Here is a 19,898-nt window from a genome sequence, read left to right as displayed (position 1 = left end):
CCAGTCCATCTTAGTTATCATGGTCCCAGTCCATCTAAGTTATCATGGTCCCAGTCCATCTAAGTTATCATGGTCCCAGTCCATCTTAGTTATCATGGTCCCAGTCCATCTAAGTTATCATGGTCCCAGTCCATCTAAGTTATCATGGTCCCAGTCCATACTCTGTGTCAGGAGGTAGTTTTACTCCATATGTGTCTTCCCACCCTGCTTACCAAAGCACTTTGGGAACTTCTCTACGACTCATCAAACAAACTAACCACATTATAGAAGAATCTTTGCATGTCACTGAAGGCTGCTTGGTAAGACATAAGAAAATTCTTCTGTTGCACATAATGTCCCTAACCTGAATATGAACAGACTTGCCTATTTAATTTAATATGCATACATAACACTCTGAACTGGTACTGCCATACCAGTATGACACTGCATCCTGTTTAAGTGTCCTTGAAATTAATCTTTATTAATCATTATTATGTAATATGCGATTAAAAAATATTCTATGTGGTATATGTTGCTGTTTTGAGTACAGATGACTAAGAACACGTATACGGCTACGTCATCCGAGTTCATGTTAGGGAAAAACCTGAAGGAAACTGGCGGCTCTTTGCTGCCACCAGCTGGGAATTACAAACAGGCACACCACTAATTCCGTAATTTAACCATTATGACGTACTACAGAAAATTTAGCAAGGAGTCATTAAACGGCGAAACCCCCAAAGTACCCGATTTACCAAAACCCATTAAAATGTACCAAGGGAGCTGCATAATATTTGAATAATTTCTAAAATAAAATAAAAATAAAATAAAACCTACAGTAACAATGGCTTGTGAAATCTGCATTTGTGTGTGAAATCAAAAAAGCATCACTACGTGGCCAGACAGCCAGCAGCACTTTACAGGCAATTCAATACGCCTGTCTCGTCCCAGCAAGGCTCTATCATAGGGAATTCTTCAAATCGATTTTTCCTCCACTTTGAGCATAGCAAATTATACGCAAGGGCTGATAGATACCGAGGTCCAAGGGCGAGTCCCAAAAGTCGATCTCCATGACAACGGTAATCTCTGAGAAGAAACTATTGAGCCGTTAAAAATCACAAAGAAAGTACAATTAGATTGTCACATGCATGGCTGAACGGTCTGCATTTGAAAAGTCTTCCGTGTCTCCAGTAATCACCAGCCTGTTGCTCATTGATGGATTACGTTGTTAAACAGCAATGCTGCCACAAATAAAATAAATAAAATTGGTGCCTCCTCAAGTTAACTCGTATTATAAATAATTAGATTTGAACAGATCGTTTCCGAAGTTATCGTGTGGATAACGTAAGCAAATTATGTCTAGGATCGACTGTTGAACATCAGCTATTTTATTTCTCGCTTTATTTTAGAAATCGCTTTATAAACTCAGATTTTCGCATAATTTCAAAGCACGAGAAAACCAATGCGGATGCTCCGAACTTCCGTGACCGGAAGTGACGCACCGGGCACGTTCCTTATTGGCCAGGCTTCCTGCGACCGGGGAAATTTTGAAATTCTACTCAGGAGGGGCAGCGACTCTGCAGTTTCTGTCAAAACACAGCGCGGCACCAGCGGCTATATCTTATTGGTGAATTTAAACAGCCTTTTCCCCACCCGAAATCTCCGAACGATGGCAGACGATGAGGTGTGTATCGCTACACCCCAGCCGGAGATGGGAGTAATAGAGGGGGAGAGTGTCAACGGACATGGAGGAGAGGAGGCTCCGGGAGGCGAATGCGCTTTCAGGGAGGAGGCTGGTCCGGATTTCAATGTGGAGGCGGACGCGGAGGGGAGTCGGGAGACACAGCGTGACCCGCTTCGTGTAAAGCAAGGTGACTTTATAAAGCTCCACTCTTAGCACAGTGCGGTTGTTTGTCAGTGAAGTGTGCAAACAAGGCAGTGTTTCTTTGGTGGGCAGCCGGAGCGGAGAGCGGAATACTCAGGCGAACGGCTGTGAATTTGTAATTTATCATTTCCTTTAGTCTTGTTCCAGTTTTGCAAAAGACAAACTCTTCTTAATTGCCTTGCCAGTTCTGCCCCGTTCTTGCTAATGTCTTGTTTTCCATGTCCACGGTTTAGTTAACCTAGTAGGTTAACCAAGTTAAGGGCAGTGCAGTATGATAGTCTGATGTGTATATTTCTTGTTATTATATAGTATAGTATTTAAACATCCATAAATCTTTGAATATTTAGTTTTTGAATTCTGTTTGTAAAACTGTCACCCCCATATTCACAAAAAAAAACCTTGCTCTTCAAATAGCTGTTGAAGTCCTAATTTTACTTTTTAAGCATACAAAAGGTAACATTGTTTTTTGTTACATACTGGTCGCCACAGATGCCGTCAGACAGATGTATGCCAAACAGAAGTGTTTTTATAGGACTCTGGTAGGTTGCTTTTAGCCAAACCGGACTAACGGTAACTTTGAATCTGGCCTCAGAATAAAAAGATGTATTCATTAGCAGTAGGGAAATGATGACCTAATAGTTCCTGGACTTCATTTTGTTTTTTCTTCTAAACAAAGAGGACTGCCTCATGGCATTCATGTGATTTATGTGGTCTGTTTTTGTGCTTAGCTCTCTGAGAAACATACTCTACTTTACTCCACCCCTACTCCCAAAGGTCTTTTTCAGAATGAAGGAAACAATGAGGATGATGACAGTGGCACAGACTATGGCAGCGGAGACAAGCCCTTTCTGAAGAAGGCAGAGCATGTTGGAAATGCAGTTCTGCCAGGAATCTTCCAGACAAATCAACTGCTGTTCTATGAGAGGTTTAAAGCCTACCAGGATTACATGTTAGGTAATCACTGAACCTTCAGTAGCAATAAATGACACAATGGTGTTTCTTTGTGTTTATTTTTTGTTAAAAATGAGGATTTAAGCTTGTTCTCTTTATGAATGCGTAGCTGACTTGGTAATTGAGTACCTCAGTCTAGTAGTGGCTGAGAGTGGCGTTGTGCTCCGTAGGGGACTGCAAGACATCAGAAGTAAAAGCCTTCATAGCTGATTACCTGGAGAAGGTGGTGGAGCCCTGTGATTGGCAGGCCTTGTGGTGCACCGAAGTGTTCGACGTGCAGGTGGAGGTCAGTGTTCAAGTGTGCTGGCGTTAAGCTCATCCCAGCTACTCAATCGACAGCAAATGTGCCCCAGACAGCAGCAGAAAGGTCATACCTAGTGGAAGTAGGCTTCACAAATAGCGTAAGTCATGAGGATAAAGCACAGACACAAGTATGGAAATCTGCTTTAAAAAATAAACTGAATTTGATGTTTCTGTATCATTGGTGACATTTTTCTTCTTACCCGGAAATAAAAGTTTTGCATTATTCACACTATGAATATGTTAAACATTGGTTGGCATAATTAAAAAAAAAAAAAAACAACTAAATTTGTAATGTGCATCACTGAAGTACATCAGTAAAGTTTTCTTGAAATGCTGATTTTTGAATTTTAGAATGTTTGAAGTTTGTAGAAATCAGCGGTGGATCGCCCTTGCAGGTGGTGGACGTGGACTATGTGGGGCTGAAGGCCTCTGTGGAGCTGGTCCTGCCCATGCGATGTGAGGTGCGGGGCTGTGAAATCAGTGAGGAGGCCATGCGAGACCTTCTGGAGGCCACCCAGCACATGGTGCCCCTGCAGGAGCTCCACACGGTCTATGATGAGTCGGGAGACTTTGACCATACGGCACTGGCTGTGGAGCACCTGAGGTATTTTTGGGTGCCTGCCTTGCTTTGGGTTAATTTACAACAATAGTAAACATTACATTGTGTGGGATGGGCATGCAGGCCGTAGGTAATACTGCTGAACAGCTCAGGTAACAAGGTCCTGAATTTTTGCAGCGGTGGTTGATATAGTGGCTGCAGCTCGTTGCTGTCTCCTTTATTACGTTGGGTGTTTTTGGTGTCAGTAAAGCCAGCCCCCAGCAATCTGCATTTAGTCTTTGTCTTACCTTGAGCTTCTCAATCCAGCCACCCCACTAGTCAATGAATGTAGCCAGGGCATTGTCGCATATGTAAATCTACATAAACGGTAGAAACTGACTTTTAAAGGACCATCTACCCATCATCTGTCTCAAGGGGTGAGGGAATGTAATGCTTCTCAGTGTCTGAGAGTCGCAGATTGAGTTTCAGATGGCCTTTGTTTGTGATGACCTATACAAACGACCTGAAAATCAGAGTTACCAGCGCATTGTTGGATGTACACTGCTTGCAGTCTGCAATCTTTGAAATTATCGTCCTCAGAACATGCAATAATGTGAATTTGGACCTGGTTAGGTCAAGCAACATGCTTTCTCTTTGCTGTGACTTTTAGACAGACTGGTAATGGCCAGTTTGAATGCTGGGTGGGGACTGCTGCTTGAAATGGAGACCCCCTGAGGCGACATTGTGGAGTAACTGGTTTTTTGTGGCTCTTCTAGGTTTTTCTACAAGCACATCTGGAGAAAGTGGGACGAGGAAGACGAGGACGATGACTTTGACTACTTTGTTAGATGCGTAGAGCCTCGCCTAAGGCTGTAAGTCTGAGGGTGTGTTCAGCCAGTGGTGCAGTGTTTGTTTAGGTGAGGTCTGCAGTGACACTCGCGCTTAGGCTGTTCTTCGGTGTGGTTTGCTGCATGTCCACTAGATGGCAGTGTCTGCAAATTGATTTGTGACACAACACTCTTCCCTTTCCTCATTCCACAGTAACATTTTTAGAGTTAGTTGCTTCACTGGATGGAACGACAAGGCCAATCTGCAACCGAGAATAGGGGTGGGCTTCAGGGTTTAATAAAAAGGCAGAAGGAACATGGCTCCTAAATTTCTGGCTTTACAACTTTACACCCAATAGGAATCATTTGTAACCTCTCCAAAGACTCCAGCTAAGCTGCTTGTCATGCCTTTTTCACCCAATTCCACCCCCCCTTCTTTTAAAAAATATTTAATGTCATGCTTTTTGATGTGTAGTGTCATTTAAAATACTCACCCATAGTAAAAATTGATTGAATGTTCATAAAACTAGACCTGACCTTTACTGGCAAAAATGATAGGCCCCTTATTCCCACATATAGCAAACCACACCAGACAGATGCGGTCACATTGGCCAAAGCAAGCGTGTCGCGCGGGTGTGTAGTGGGTGTTGGCCTCATGGCCTTTAGCAAATCATTGTTATATTACCACTTGTTTTATACACTGATGTGTAGTGGCTCATTCCCTCGGTGGCCGGGTGTTTTTTAATAGTTAATTGACTTACCAACCAGTGAGAATAAACAAGGGCACATGTCTGTTCTTTAGCAAATGTGCAGTACTTGTTTGGAAACAAGGTACCCCGCTGTCCTTCAAACCTGCCGCTTTTGTTTACCGCCATCGTGCCTGTGCTTGCTGATGGGGGAGGTGCCGTTTGTTGTCTTTCCCTGTGACGGTGACCTTGTTCCACATCCCATTTACAGATCTCCTGACAAGCAGATGCTTGCGGGCCTGTGTGAAGCATTTCCTAGCCCCCCCCCTCTCCCCTCGTGCTCCTGTCTTTGCTATACGGCGTAGATGTCGGCTTGTCTCCCCCCACCCACGTCCTGCCTATATCCGCAGGTACTATGACATCCTGGAGGACCGGGTGCCGGCAGGTCTGGTAGCAGAGTACCATTCTCTGCTGGCCCGCTGCTCTGAGAAGTTTCAGGAGTTCTCAAGCCTGCGCAACGACATCTGCAGCGACTCTGAGTCGGAGCTGGACAACGTCTCCATGGTGGAGGGCCTGCGGATGTGCGAGCAGATGGAGGCCCTGAAGCGCAAGCTACGAATCATCGAGAACCCGCTGCTCAGGTGGGCGGGGGCCGCTCCCACACCGTAGCCCGCGGTAACTACGGCGATGCTCTGCCAGGATGTGGGCGTCAGCGGAGCGAGAAAACAAATGTTTGATTGGGAGATGTCATCCCAAACTCCTGTAGGCACGTTTTGGGCTACAAGGTGAACTCGGGGAAGCAGTCGTACAGCGCAAAGGGCCAGCGCGAGGGCGCCGTCCGGGTCGTGCACGTGGTATCTTCTTCCATGACAGTGGGCCAGCTGCAGACCTTGATGGTGGACAAGCTGCTCCCCGACTTCTCTGGAGAGCAATTCGAGCTGCAGGTGTGTCCCCAGCTGCCTCTTGGCACGTTTCTGATTTGGCAAACCCTTTTTTTCTTATATGTGCACTTCTGCAGTTCGTGAAAGTCAACCCAGCAGGGGGTGCCCCTCTAAATCCTCTAAATATTTCATTGCGGAGCTCCTCCAGGTGATCCTTTATCTGCCAATCACGAACCCAAAGTGAGACTACTGCACTACTGGAATTGTCAGCTGTTGGCTTTCTAATTTGTAACGGGTTTTTTATACTCTTCTCCTCCTCCCCAAGTTTCATGGTGACCCGCTGCTGGCCATCGATGCCTGCTACGAGGGCGACGTGGTCATCATCTGCACCGGCCACTACCTCGTCAGTGGCTCCATCAACATTCTTGACTCCATTGAGGTGGAAGGTAAATATCATCTATGGGTCTGCACTGCGTACTGGGAGCCCGGTCTTGTTCCAGCTCTGCTTAACCAGCTGTGTTACTTTTTAAGCTAGGAATGTTGTGAGTAAGACTTCATTAAATATGTACTAGGGTGGCTTCCACTGCCAGCATTTTTCTGCTTAAATGACCGTTTTTGCACAGTGCTCCCACTGAAAAGCATCTCCAGTGAGCTAATGCTGACTGGGTACTGGGGTCCATCCAGGCTCCTCCCTCCATCTCCGGTATCCTGTTCTTTGGCCGCATCGTCAGCTGGGTATCAGATGCTGCTGTTTGCTGAGAGGCAGCAAAATTCTGCCAAACGGAAGATGTTCAGGGGGGCCCTTGTCTCCGAAACCTCCAAACCTGTTTTATCAGCTGCCTGAATGTGGGTTGTGTTTGGTTCTCGCTGCAGTTTTACAGGCGATAAATCATTCGACGGGGCATATCACGGCAATGCCCGAGTGCCATCTTAATTTTCAAAAGTAAGAAAGCCCCTAGGTTTTCGTAAAAACTGGACGTGAAGCACGGCGAGTGAAGCCGGAGGTAGTGAATCGTGCCCGATGGCATGGCAAGCGTAGCATGAAGGCGTGAGCAATGCGCCAGGCTGCCGGGGTTGGTGCTGAGATGTCAGGCTTTCTAAGTGAATGCAGGCTTTGTGTCCGTTGGACACAGCGCTGGCATTCGTGAAGGCTTTCAGTGGCTGTCTCTCCCGGCCTCTCCCTCGACACAGGCAACCCCAGGCACTCTAATAAAGATGAGGGTAGCAACCATGAACTCCGCCTGTGCTGCCGTATTATGCCAGCACCAGATCACCGTGGAGACTTTCTTTGTGCCAAATCTGCATTGATGCGGAGACGGACTTGGTTCTGTCTTCATGTGTGAAATTTTCAAATGATCTCTTGCTTGCACATTCAAACCTGCCGATTTAATGTCTGCTATTCTGAGCTCTCTTTCTTTGAAATTACTTTTTGTGGGAAAAAGGTACACAGACTTTAGAAGGGTTTTGGGGGTTAGTGGGAGATGGTGATCTTTCGTGGGGGCAGTTAGATGCCCTTTTTTTGTGCCAGAAAGGAAGAGATGACTCTTGTTAGGCTAGATTTATTTTTTTTTCCTTCTGTTGCACTCAGAAATGTGAACTGGGCCGTCGACAATAAGACAGGAAATGAAGGGCTGCAGATTGTAAACTCACTGTGCAGTAAATTTACCTTTTAATATTATTTTGGCTGCTTTCCTCAAGCCTATTTTGCGCTCCCTCCTTAGGCTTTGGTCTGTCCGACGAGGTGGTGATCGAGAAGAGAGGCAAGGGCGACGCTTTCATAGAGGCGACGGCCGCCAACGCGAAGATTTCTAACCTGAAGTTCATCCAGCATGACGCCATCGAGGGCATCTTGTGTGAGTATGGAAACTTCCGGTGCCCTTGGTTCCGCATGACCGGTTTTCTGCACCTCCTCTTTGAGCCTCTAATGCGGTTCATAAATAAAAAAGCATCCACGGATGTTAGCCACTGGCAGTGTTAAGCAGCTATAAAACGCTCTATCGACCACTGACTGTATGCTGTGAGAGACCATCTGTTGGCCTGTATGATATGTGACCCTATTCTGGCCCCCACTCCCCCCTACCCAGCATACAAATATTCATACAAGCGAGTGATTAAGCGCTGTCATTTTCCAACCCTTCCAAGGCAAAGAATGTCAGACTCGTATTTTTATATTTTGCGTCTTGGTGTTTAGGGGCTCCAGTAAACCTTTTACAGTGAGAATGGAATGCGGTTGGACCTGGTTCAGCCTCTTAGGTCTGCAGGAAGTATCTCTATCTCTTTGGGTTCTGTGATCCAGTGATCACTTACAGGTCTAGGATGTTGGCACCCAATGTTCTGTGTGAACGTTCTGCCCCTTGCCCTCATAGGTGTCCGTCAGGGCCGGCTGGAGATGGAGAATTGTGTCCTTCAGTGCGAGACGACAGGTGTGATTGTGCGCACCTCAGCCCAGCTGACCATGAATATGTGTGACCTTTATGGGGCAAAGGTGAGCCCCCCCCCACACCCTGCTGACACACTTCTGTCATTGAAATGTCCCCCCCGGACATTTGTGCGCCTACCTGAGATCTAGTTACGTCAGGCTGAGATGGTTATAGATGTAGGTAAATCTCTGCTTGATTTCTCCCGCTTTTTATTTCCATATCTTCAGCTCTCTTTTTGTTTCTTTTTGACTCATGTTCATACTGATCTGCTGATCTCTTCACATAATAGCAGAGACCATCTGTTATGCGAGCTGTGCTGGATGTTTAACCCTATCCTTTCTACACCCTGATTATTGATTGTCATGATTGGAAGTTGAACACTACAGTCACACAGTAAAGTTCAGTTTGAAATCCCACCTCTTACTTACCGTTTGAGTTCAGATCCTGGAAGTTATAGGGGTGGTTTATGGCACAGCAGCTTAAGATGCCTTACCAGTGATCGGAAGGTTGTCTGTTCAAATCCTCAGACCTGCAGAGTGATTTCAGCGTTGGGTTTTTAAGTAATTCTCTTAACCCCCAGTTGCTCCAGGGAAAGCTTGACCCTGCTTTCTCAACAAACGTATGTCACTTATTGCTAAATAAATCTAGATGTAGTCATGTGGTCTTGACTTGTGATGCGCCGCTGTCTTGCAGGGGGCCGGCGTGGAGATCTATCCCGGCAGCATCTGCACTCTCGTGGGAAATGGCATCCATCACTGCAGAGAGGGAGTGCTGATCAAGGTGAGCCAGGGGGTGCTGATTCGGCACCACGGGGCTGGAGGCAGCCCGTCTGTCCCGGACTTTGATGGGTGACTGACCCTGTCTGCTCTGAGCCCCGGGGGGGGGGCCCTGTGTTTGTAGCTTTAGACCTTGGTTAAATCGTGGGGGAATATATAGCTCTGGAATGTATTGTGTAAGTTAAGTGGTGAAAACTGCTTTTTTACTGGTGTTGTAGCCACTGTCTTTATTAAACGAAACTGAGATTTGTAGAGTTGTAATGCATATTGGAAACATTATTATTTTAAACACTCCCCCCCCCCAACCGCCAAAAACTTGAACCCCTGACTAGGATAACAGGAAGTTGTTTAACACATCATAGACAAAAATGGTATAGCTATGCAATACATGCCATTTTAAATGATATAATTTAAAGAAATTTTAAACTTGTGTAAAATGCGTACTGCTGTACCGCCATTTGTATTTGGCTGCCTAATTCCAATGGTGAGCAAGATGGGATGTCTTTCCTTCTGTTGTACCATATAGGCCTGTCACGATACCAAATTTTGCTGGACGATAAATTGAATTATTGCGATAAACAATAATATCGCAGTGACATCATATCCGCCAGTGCGAAATATTGGTCATTTGCTTCCGGTTTGAGTAACTATGAGCGCCAGAAAGGATAAACTTGTGTTTCAGAAGCTAAAAAAACAATAATAATAATTTCCTAAGTTCACTACGTCCTCAAAATACAATTCAGTTATAAGTTTCCACGCACACCTCTGGGAAAGTCGGCAAATCCAACATATTTATACTCACATTTCATATAATTTATTGCCACATTTTACTTTACCGCTTATAGTGCCTGGGCAAAATTGATAATTATTATCGGATGATCATCATAACCGATTTTTTCTTCATGTCTCAGTCTAACTGACATATTTCTAACTGTATATTTCTTACATGAATAATAGGTAATAAAACAGACAGCGTCACTAATTTTGATTGCAAAATATAGTACAACCGTTTCAAACGCTTTTCAAATTACTGAACTGTGTATAATTAAAATATGCTATATAATACAGTATAATACTGTACGTAAATATTAAATTTTATTTATACAGCGTATTTTCACAACATTGTCTGAAAGTGTTCGCTGCAGCATCTCCGTGGCTCGTTTTATGGTGGTTTATCATAAGCTTTGAGTCTATATAACACAAATCTGAATATTGAACAGCTTTAATTAGAACTCCGACAAGTTACCAGTGCTGCCATACTTTTTACACTATTTGTCGTGCTTCATGGATCTGAAGCAGCAACCTCTCCTGTTCCCGTGTTTCTGTTTGACACTAAGAATAGCAAACACAGATTAACGCAATGTGTACTTAAGCACATATAGAACATACTAAGTTAAACATTCTCCGCTAGAATGACTGGGGATATTCATAGTTACTTCATTGCCACATGCATACACTATCACTGTCCAGGAGTAACGTCTATTAACGTAAGCTATAGCTAATGCCAGCCACAAAGTTGAACGAATATAACTCCCCTTCGTATCTGTGGATCTAAGACAAGGCAAACATCTTAAAGCCCTTCTCTAATTTAGTCGTTGGTACTTTGGAGAAGGATTTGCAAAAGCGATGTACGTCGTTGATCATAAGTTTGGGCAAGTCCTGTAAAAGGCATGTATAAACCAATGGCATTTTTCACAGACCGGAAATGAGCGTGCCGCATTTCCATGAACGCGGAAGCTGACGTGCAAAGAGCCCACTGACACAAGGGTTCACGTCTCATTACTAGTGATGTGTCGTTCGCGAATGAGACGGCTCTTTTTAGTGAACTATGGGAGCCGGCTCCTGTTCATGAGCCGTTTTATTAATGTTTATAGAATTGTCCGGGTTTTTGAGCTGCCTAAACATTAAGGATGACAGTGGCCGGAACACGTGGTCTTCCGAAAAAGCCCGCTCACAAGACGGCGTCTTTTTTTTAACACGCTAATCATCATCAGGTTAAACAAAGAGAGGGGCAGGTTTTTTTTAAAAAAGAGCCATTTAGGAGCCGAAAGAGCCGGCTCTTCTTGGTGAGCTGAGCCAAATGAGCCGGTTTGCTAAAAAGAGCCGATATTCCCATTTGGTAGAGAGAGACACGAGGAAAACAAACAAGCATGCAAATGAAAATTATCGCGGGCGGAAAAATTATTGACCTCATTTTAATTATCGTGCAATTAATTGATTTATCGTTTTTCGTGACAGGCCTAGTATCATATGTGGGTCATTCCTTTCAGCAAAGGTGGTGCACTCAAGGCATCGACTGTGCGAGCTCATATCATAGGGTCACATGTGTAATGGTTTTCTAGTTGGTGCGTAACGCAGTCAGAGGAGTGTGGAATTGCAATCGCGAGGCCCTTTGGCCATGTGACAACAGCTGGCCACTCGGGGGCCCCGATGGTAATCGGATGCTTGTGGTATTGCGTTTTTGTCTCTAAGCTGGCTTCAGTGCTGCAGGACCGTGTTGTGCGGTAACATCTTGTGAGCCCAAATAGAATTTTGTGGACAGGGATGTAATAAAAGGGGGGGGGGGGGCGGGATTCGGGGAAGTGTAAAAACAAAGGGTGGAGGTGTTATTTTAATTACCTTTACAAGAGTCTTATGGCCTTATCTCCCACCCAGAGGCTTAGCATGGTGCTGTTTGCATGAAGTGTGAAAGCAGACGGATAAAGATCCATCCATCGTCCTTGTCCCAGCACTGCCTGACTTATTCAGCAGACTTTAAGTGGTGGAACAATAGTCTGCTATTTAACAAAAAAAAAATTATAATTTACTTTATCTCCCCCCCCCCCCCCCCCCCAGGATTTTGCGGACGACTTGGATACCCTTCCTAGAATCACCATGGTGAACAACGTGATCCACAACAACGAGGGTTATGGCGTGATTTTGGTGAAGCCGGCTGACCTCCCCTTGGACGGTGGGGCTGTGGGGGGGCTCTCTGCAGGTATCGGCTCCCCCATCTCGGTGTATGTCCAGGCCTGTTTCCCTTTATCCGTGATGGCATCTGATACCAGGGAGCAAAGTATTGAAAGGGATGTCCTCCAGTTATGGAGTAAGCATAAGACTGAAGGGATTAAACCCCATGCAGGGTTAGAATACATCTGTACTGATGTTTAGCCCACCTGTGTGTTACCTACATATTCCGAATCTGCAACAGTTTCGGTATTTAACATATTAAAAATGCGATGACCTTAAGTCAGGGGCAGCAGTGAATGAAATTGTTCTAGCTAAATTAAGCTCAGCTGATGCACGCCTAGAGGTAAGAGGCTCCTCGGCTCTCGTTTGTCACGTGCCGACGGAGTTCTCATCGGCCTTGCTCCTGGAAAACGTACCAATAGACAACACAGGCACTGAAGAATGGGTAGATGTGGTTTTGAAACCCTCAACAGGAAGAGGAAAGAATGCGTTTCAGGCAGAGCTTCCCGTATGGACTGAATGTTTGTGTTGCTGTGCGATTTGCGTTCTCCAAATTCTGCCTAATTACTCACCAGTCTCTTTGAGTGAGTTTCTGTAGCTCATGCTGGTATCAGTGGTGGAATTTGGTTTCCTCCTGAGTGGTAACACTACTCCAGGGAGACCTCAAGGGGTCTCTTAGATGACTCAGGCTTAGTGTTCAGTCATTTTCAGGAATATAATGGCTAAACCACAGTGCGCCCCCTCCTTTTAAATTGATCCCTTTTCTCCTTTTATAGTCGGTATGGACAGGTGTTTTGCGTGACGTGACTGAAAGGATCCGTCATGTGGGAATGGGTCTGATCTTCTTTAGGAGGCCGTCTGACCTTTGAATGTGAAACTGTCGCTCCCTCAGATGAGTTGGTGAGTCCCAAAAAGGCGGCACATGACTCTGAGTCTGGCCCGATGAAGCCAGGCGGGGTCCAGTTTGAGGTTCCCCTCATGGTGGTGGAGGAACCCCCCGTGGACTCTCATTACGATGTACCCCCGGACATCACCGAGGGCAACGACGCTATCAAGAAGGAGCTGGTGGCTACGTCCGCTAAGAAGACCCAGCGGCAGAAACGTGCGATGAAGGAGCTGGGCGTGACGCAGGCCGATGACAACTTACTGTCCCAAGAGATGTTCGTCTCCATCCAGGGCAACCAATTCAGGAGGAATGGCAAGGGCAGCTTTGGAACCTTCCAGTACTAAGCGGCCGGTCCATCCTGTCCACACGCAAGGCACTGCTACACTTTATTTTCCAGTCCTTTTAAAAATATAAATTTTAATTATTGACTTGTATTGAATTAACTGAATCGCTTGAGTTCTGTCCATGTTCACAATCACCCTAGTGTATGTAGTTTGTTTACTCATATCAACATGAAATTCTATCCTCACCAGTGTTCACCTCATCTGTGTAGTTCATTGTCAGTGAGCCATTTTTAGAGAGCTTCAGTTGTTCTCAGGTGTAGTGGGATGTTCTGAAGGTTTTTTTTTTTTTTTGTAATCTTTTTTGTGTTTTTTGTCATCTTCATATGTATATGCCTGAATGGCAAGCACATGCCTAACATCTTTGCACACCTTGGAATTTCCGTTTGAAATTGCCGTTCAATAAAATGTGGAATCTTGTACCGTCCTTCCGATAGCAACTATCTTTGGTTGAGAGAGAACAATTTTTTGCGGAAGTCTGGGTTCTTGTTGTGGTTGTGATGGGGGTGTGGGGGTGCCGAGTATTGTTTTGCCTGGCTTCGCGTCCCAACTTTCCGTAAACTTCGTACTCACAACTTGATATCTCTCACTAATTGAAAATTGATTACATTGTGGTGGAAGTCCTGTAAAACCACATTGTGTTATTTGGAATAATTACATGGCACTAGAGCAGTCCTTTTAAAATATCGCTTTCCTCTTTTGGAGAGTATTAAATCTGACTAGCATTAGGGTGATTTGACTGGGCTGCATGGAGGCTAAATGAAATCATTCCAGTGGGTATTTGAAGAAATCCGGGTAAAGCCTTCAAGGCCAATTGCTGTGGCCTGGATTAACTTTTTGGATTTCCGTTTTAGGTTTGCTTTTATTTCTGTGCTTGTTTTTCAGTGTGGTGGAGAAGCGAGAGAACTGAACAGAAAGGTAGCCTTCTTTGATCCCAAGGGGAAATTCCCATAATGCAAAGGTGTACTTCTGGGGAATTGCATCTACATTCAAAGGCAGCAAGATTGAATCTGTGGTTACTGTATATCCAGCAGGTTTTTATATCAACTCTGTTATGAATCTCTACTTTGATGTACTCCTCCCCCCCCCTCCCTTAAAAAAAATGCAATATCCACTTGCAAATCTGGGTATTCTGTAATGTTTTCTGTGTTCTGAGTGTTATCCTTTTGAGTAGGATTCAAGGTCTCAAGAAATCCCTTGGTCTTAAGTGCAGTGGCTATATTCTTAGGTAAGATTTAAAAAAAAAAAAACCTTGATATAGTTCATTACTGATTGCTTTCACACACTGTGTTGAATGAGGTTTAATTAAGCTTTTCAGAAGCGTATGGTTTGGAAGCAACTTTCTGGTACCTATTTCCTATTTTTTTTTCTTTTTAAAAGAAAAAAAACAACCTGGGTTTGTGACAGAAGGGGGAAATGGATGTTTGCAAACGGTGACTAACCAGGTCCGACCTGAGCATGGTGGAAGGTGGCCAGGGTTACTGAAGCAGAAAAAGCAATAAGCACCAGGGCAGTGTTGGATTGTGACTCGCTGCAGGTGAACCGAGGGGGGCGGGGCCGCTTGGCCAGCTCAGAGTTCCCGGGGGTACCCCGTCTGTTCCTACATGACCTCTCTGGGTGATTAGAGTGGAGCCGTGCTTTCAGTCCGATCTCTCTCTCTCTACCGAGACCATTGGCATCAGCCTGATGCTGGAGGGGGCTGGGGATATGAGACTGAATACCCACAATGCTCCTGGGCAGCTGATGACACTATTAAACCCAACCTGCTTTTGTTCGATGAAACATTTCTGGAATGTGCGTTTGACTTGTTAGAAATTATTTAAAATGCAGTTTAAACTGACCTTGCTGAAATGTCTGTCAGCAGTGAGATATCATTGTTTATATTTATGTATGTATCTATATATACTCTGTGTGTGTGTGTGTGTGTGTGTGTGTGTGTGTGTGTGTGTGTGTGTGTGTATATATATATATAAAATATGTGTGTGTATATGTGAAAGATTTGCGAAAAGCATACGTGTAGCTGTGTATATTCCCCTTACTTAGTGGTGCAGAAAGTGGCCAGTTTTTAGTTTACGGTGCATATATTTTCCATTTTCCTGGGCTACTCCTATGGTAAATTGCACTTAATAGCTTAATAAATCATTTTTTGAGGGAATTTACTTTAATATGTCATCTGAGTGAAAATACGAACAGCTTGGACTCCCTTCTTCTAAGCAGCTCAAGAAATTTTAAAGGCTTTTGTTCTGTGTAAATGTTTGCTAGGTTTTCAGGACTGTAAACTGCACAACCTTTCCGGCAAAAGTGATGTTTGATGTGATTTGTTGGTTATGAACAGGCGTGCTGCTAGAGATTTTGGGCCCCTAACTCGGACCAATCCGGTTATGTTTCAAATATTTTAAGGGCCTTGTAGATCAGGGGCCTTTTAATCATCCTATTTTCCCCACCTTTCTTATGCTCCTGGTTACAGCCGATGAGGATGCTTTTCCTGGACAACATGAAGGGGAATGTAGACATCTGTCAGGACTGTTTTATACACACAGACACATATACACTTTTTCTTTAACACTGAACCGGATGGACTTATGCTCCACAATCTGCTATGCGTAGTTATTCCAGTGGTGGACAGATCAATAGTCTACACACACACACACACACACACACTTGGTAGGTTGTTCTCCACAGTTTGCCCATTTAATGACTGCAATGGCTCACACCGTCTGTTATACTCCGCAAGCACAGCAGGGGGCCTCTTCAATTGGGACCGGATTTAAAACCGTAATTGTCAGCTCCTGATCCGGTGTTATCTGCCCCCCCCCCTCCCTGCTAGCCCTGCACTGGCTTCTCGTAGCGACCCCTATGGCTGATGCTTTTCCTTTAATTACAGTGCAAGCTGTCGTTCCAATGATGCAGATGTTAACTGAGTTTGGCCTAGTCTGGAACTGCATTTTAACATTCCTTTGGAGGCTTATGCTTGAATTTTAAAAATGAATTCTGGAAAATTGCCAGTTTAACCTGATGGTGCGCATTTGAATATTATTATGTATTTATTTTTAATGCAAAGGGTAACTTGGGTCGAATGAGATGAGAGAGAACTGTATTGATCCCTGTGGGAGAAAATCTCTTTCTCTAGTAGCACAGAAATAACTGCAACAAAAAGGATAACATAAGTAAAAATAGACAATTATGTGACAGAAAATGTTTTGATAGTGATTACCTTAAGTACAAAAATATACCTTCATATGTGTTCACTGCTATACATTATCATTAAAGAAACTGGTGGAAAGTTTTAAGTTATAAATATGTGAAGTACTAGCTGTGACGTTTAATGTACATGGGTTTAATATGCCCTAGTTTTCCCCTTTGAAAGCTCCACATGCGATTTTGAAGTTGACACATTATGGACAATATATTTTCCATGGACCAAGCCTTTTTCATGCTTTCAGTTCTCTCTTTAGCTCTGTCCAGCATTACTAGAAGAACTGGTTCTCTATGAGTAGCCGTAAAACTGCAGGCTGTTCCTGGTTTGGCTGCCGCCCCCCCCACCCTCCGGATGATTGACAGGTCAGGCTTTATTCTCGAGCAGACCACTGGTCCATACAAACCTTTATAATGAGGCAGCAAACAGTCAGTGGGTGTAGAGTCCTGCTTTATTTTTACACGGATTACCATGTGGTGTGCTACATTCAATTACTGTGAGCTACACAGAAGGAAAAGCACCCTTTGTGTACACAGCCAGCTCAGCGAGTACGTCATCGCTAATTAGCATGTGCAGGACACAGTGTATGTCTGCTCTCACAACAAAGCTGCCATAATCTAATCATCAGCAGGGTCCAGAACATCATCTGCCTGGTGCTTTTGGGCTAAGTGATTTCAAGGTGATCACTTGATTGACACTGACTGATGCTTTATTTAAGAAGATACTTGGGAAAATTCTAGCTAGCTCATAAATTAGAATATACAGTATATATTTTTATGTACAGTAGTATAAAAGTGTGTTTTATTTCGGACAGTGAGTACTTTGACTTTGATTTCCTCTTCACTGCAGTTTGTGGACTTTCTATCCTTCGACCCAAGTAGCCAATCATCATTCTACCGTCTGTCAATTTGCCTAAATCACAAATATGTTTGCCATGAGTCTGTATCCTATCCCTGGAAGCTGAGGGCACAAGGCAGGAAACACAGTCAATGGGATGCCGGTCCTCTGCAGTCTGTACACTAATACACACTATTTAGTTTAGATTTACCTGAACACGTTTCGGAGGAAAACTCTACACCATGGCTGCCCCCACACAGCCTGAGCTTGGGATTCGTAAATACCCCACTGCCTTTTTTAACTTTAAATATGGATGAGCTCCCCCGGCTTCTCTGTAGGCATGGGGAAAAACTATTTACCCGAGTGTAGTGTTGCGTGTTGACCTTGCAATTAAGTAGTATATTTTTTTTTGCACAAGGAACCTCAGAATGAATGCATTTTTATTTTTAAGTGGTCTGTGACCTGTTTCAGAGAAGCAAGAGAGTATATATGAGCATGATATGAAAATACTTTTTGTTTTTCTTACTGAACGACTTTTTATAGGCTGCTACATTAAGTCTTACATTATTAAATAGATATTGAATCCCCATGGCATGGTGTGACCCCCCCCCCTCCCCAGACCAATAGAACTCTGTGTTTAGCTATGGTCTCCACGGTAGCACATACTGGTTGTCAAGACACTGAAATAAAGTGGTGGATTATTGTTTATGTCTTAATATTTAGTGAATGAGGCTCTGAAACCAGTGTTGGCTGGTATTGTAGTATCCAGTCAGTCACTGACAGATTTATCCTGCTTCTGATTGATTCTGCTATTTCATTGGCTCCCATTGGGTTAAACCAGGCCATGACTGAAACCATATTACCGCATTCGCCAATGTGCTTCAAATCCTACCCTCACAACTATAATCAAAGTGGTAAAGAAAGATTTTCTGTCCGCTTAACAAATGTTGAACGTTTTCCAAAAGCCTTGAGCTGAAAACAAGCTATCCCCAGGAACGCCGATGCTGCCTCATTAATCAACCTAATTCTGCACTGGCTTCTTCAGTGTCACATTAGTTTACATATTGCACTTATTACTTATCAGTATGGAAATCCTTCAGGCAATCAGGGGCATCCAGCAAGGTGGTCCTGGGTACTGTTCGCTCAATATTGATTTCGACGGAGCAAAATGTCCTCACATCTCACAGAAAAAAACTTCTGTAGCCATTTAAAAGTTTCAGCCTTTCAGTGTAAAAAGGCCAAGCGATTTGAAAGCATTTTATGGTGCCTCTGAGCCTGAGGTCACTGGTGGCCACTTCATAAATGATCAGAAGAGAGTCACCTTTACTGCTAATGTGCTTTTTGTGTCCATACAACTGTCACATTCATAATCTCGCAGAGGGGGGCTTGGAGTCTATCCCAGGCAGCAAAGATGGGGACAACCTTGACGGGATAGCAGTCCATCACAGATAAAATAAAACTATTACATTTATTTTAAATTAGAGTAAAATTTAGCTATGCAGACCACTATAGATAAGAATGTCCACAAAAGGAGCGAAATATACTTTTAATAAATAAGGCACTCGCAAGTAGATGCAGGATAAGTGAATAGAAGATGGATGGATGTTATGGGTGGATAGTAAATACTGCATTGCGTATCATTCGTACGGCCAGTTCCATTACTGATTCATTAAGCTTTGTGAGCATGTACCATTCCCTGGTTGGGTGGGTGATGTTTCCGACCATCACGTCCTCGCTATCCTGGGTTTATCGTTTAATGAAGCTTGCAGAGCGTAAGAGCCCATTTTGTCTGAGAACGTGTTTCATTGGTCTTCCTGCAGATAACACGCCCATCTGAAATAAAGATAATTACTCTTCTGTTTTGAGAGGGATAAGGACATTTAATCTTCTAAGACTCATTATTCACCGCAGAGGTAATGGGCCTATGGAGAGGCCGTGGAGACAAGGATCAGTCGGTTTGTCGGCCTCTAGGTTGATTGGGAGTCTCTTTGGGCGATGTGCAGACAGGTGGATGGCCTGCAGGAGGCGCTGTTTCATTAGCATACTATCTCTCTGTAATCCCACGGTGCAATGCCGCTGAAAAACAATCTGCTGTCGTCTTTATCGATGAACTGACTTGAGACAGCAATAGTGTTGCAAATGTTAAAGATTGAAGGTTCTTCACAAATCCAACATCCCTCCATCCTTATGTTGGGCCCCTGAAACAACAATCCCTTCAACAAAATACATTTTGCTTGTATCAACTTGCAGTGGTCAATAAAATGGAACAAATGCCACCATTGTAAAAGTCCAGGCAGACATTTTATGGTTACTGGTTTTATGGGTCAGGTAAATAATGAAATATCTTGGCAGTCTATCAGCATGAAAGACAGGGCCACTAGAAATCTGACACCGAAATAACAAATGGCCCCTGTTTATGTATTGTGACAGGATTTGTGGTGTTTCT

At 44.1% G+C, this 19,898-nt stretch overlaps 1 protein-coding gene across 1 annotated transcript; it reads left to right on the top strand.

The window, feature by feature from the left end:
* The first annotated feature begins 1,491 nt into the window (after positions 1-1,491).
* Positions 1,492-13,846, top strand: shcbp1 (SHC SH2-domain binding protein 1). The gene is made up of 13 exons (XM_072718232.1): positions 1,492-1,847; positions 2,636-2,815; positions 2,983-3,098; positions 3,511-3,719; positions 4,430-4,525; positions 5,577-5,807; positions 5,933-6,110; positions 6,373-6,493; positions 7,769-7,900; positions 8,414-8,532; positions 9,161-9,247; positions 12,079-12,220; positions 13,085-13,846. The coding sequence occupies exons 1-13, from the start codon at positions 1,646-1,648 to the stop codon at positions 13,420-13,422; spliced, it is 2,151 nt and encodes a 716-aa protein (XP_072574333.1). The 5' UTR covers positions 1,492-1,645; the 3' UTR covers positions 13,423-13,846.
* Positions 13,847-19,898: the final 6,052 nt, after the last annotated feature.

This window comes from Paramormyrops kingsleyae, chromosome 11, assembly GCF_048594095.1.
Source record: "Paramormyrops kingsleyae isolate MSU_618 chromosome 11, PKINGS_0.4, whole genome shotgun sequence".
Taxonomy (NCBI): Eukaryota; Metazoa; Chordata; class Actinopteri; order Osteoglossiformes; family Mormyridae; genus Paramormyrops; species Paramormyrops kingsleyae.
Note: the sequence above shows the minus strand (reverse complement) of the source record. Positions and strands in the feature narration are given on the sequence as shown.

Bases quoted from the DNA above. Each gene is read 5' to 3' on its own strand.
- shcbp1 (XM_072718232.1), top strand. From the start codon at position 1,646: ATGGCAGACGATGAGGTGTGTATCGCTACACCCCAGCCGGAGATGGGA. The intron at 1,848-2,635 runs GTGACTTTATAA...CTACTCCCAAAG, and splicing joins CCCGCTTCGTGTAAAGCAAG to GTCTTTTTCAGAATGAAGGA. The intron at 6,111-6,372 runs GTGTGTCCCCAG...CTCCTCCCCAAG, and splicing joins GAGAGCAATTCGAGCTGCAG to TTTCATGGTGACCCGCTGCT.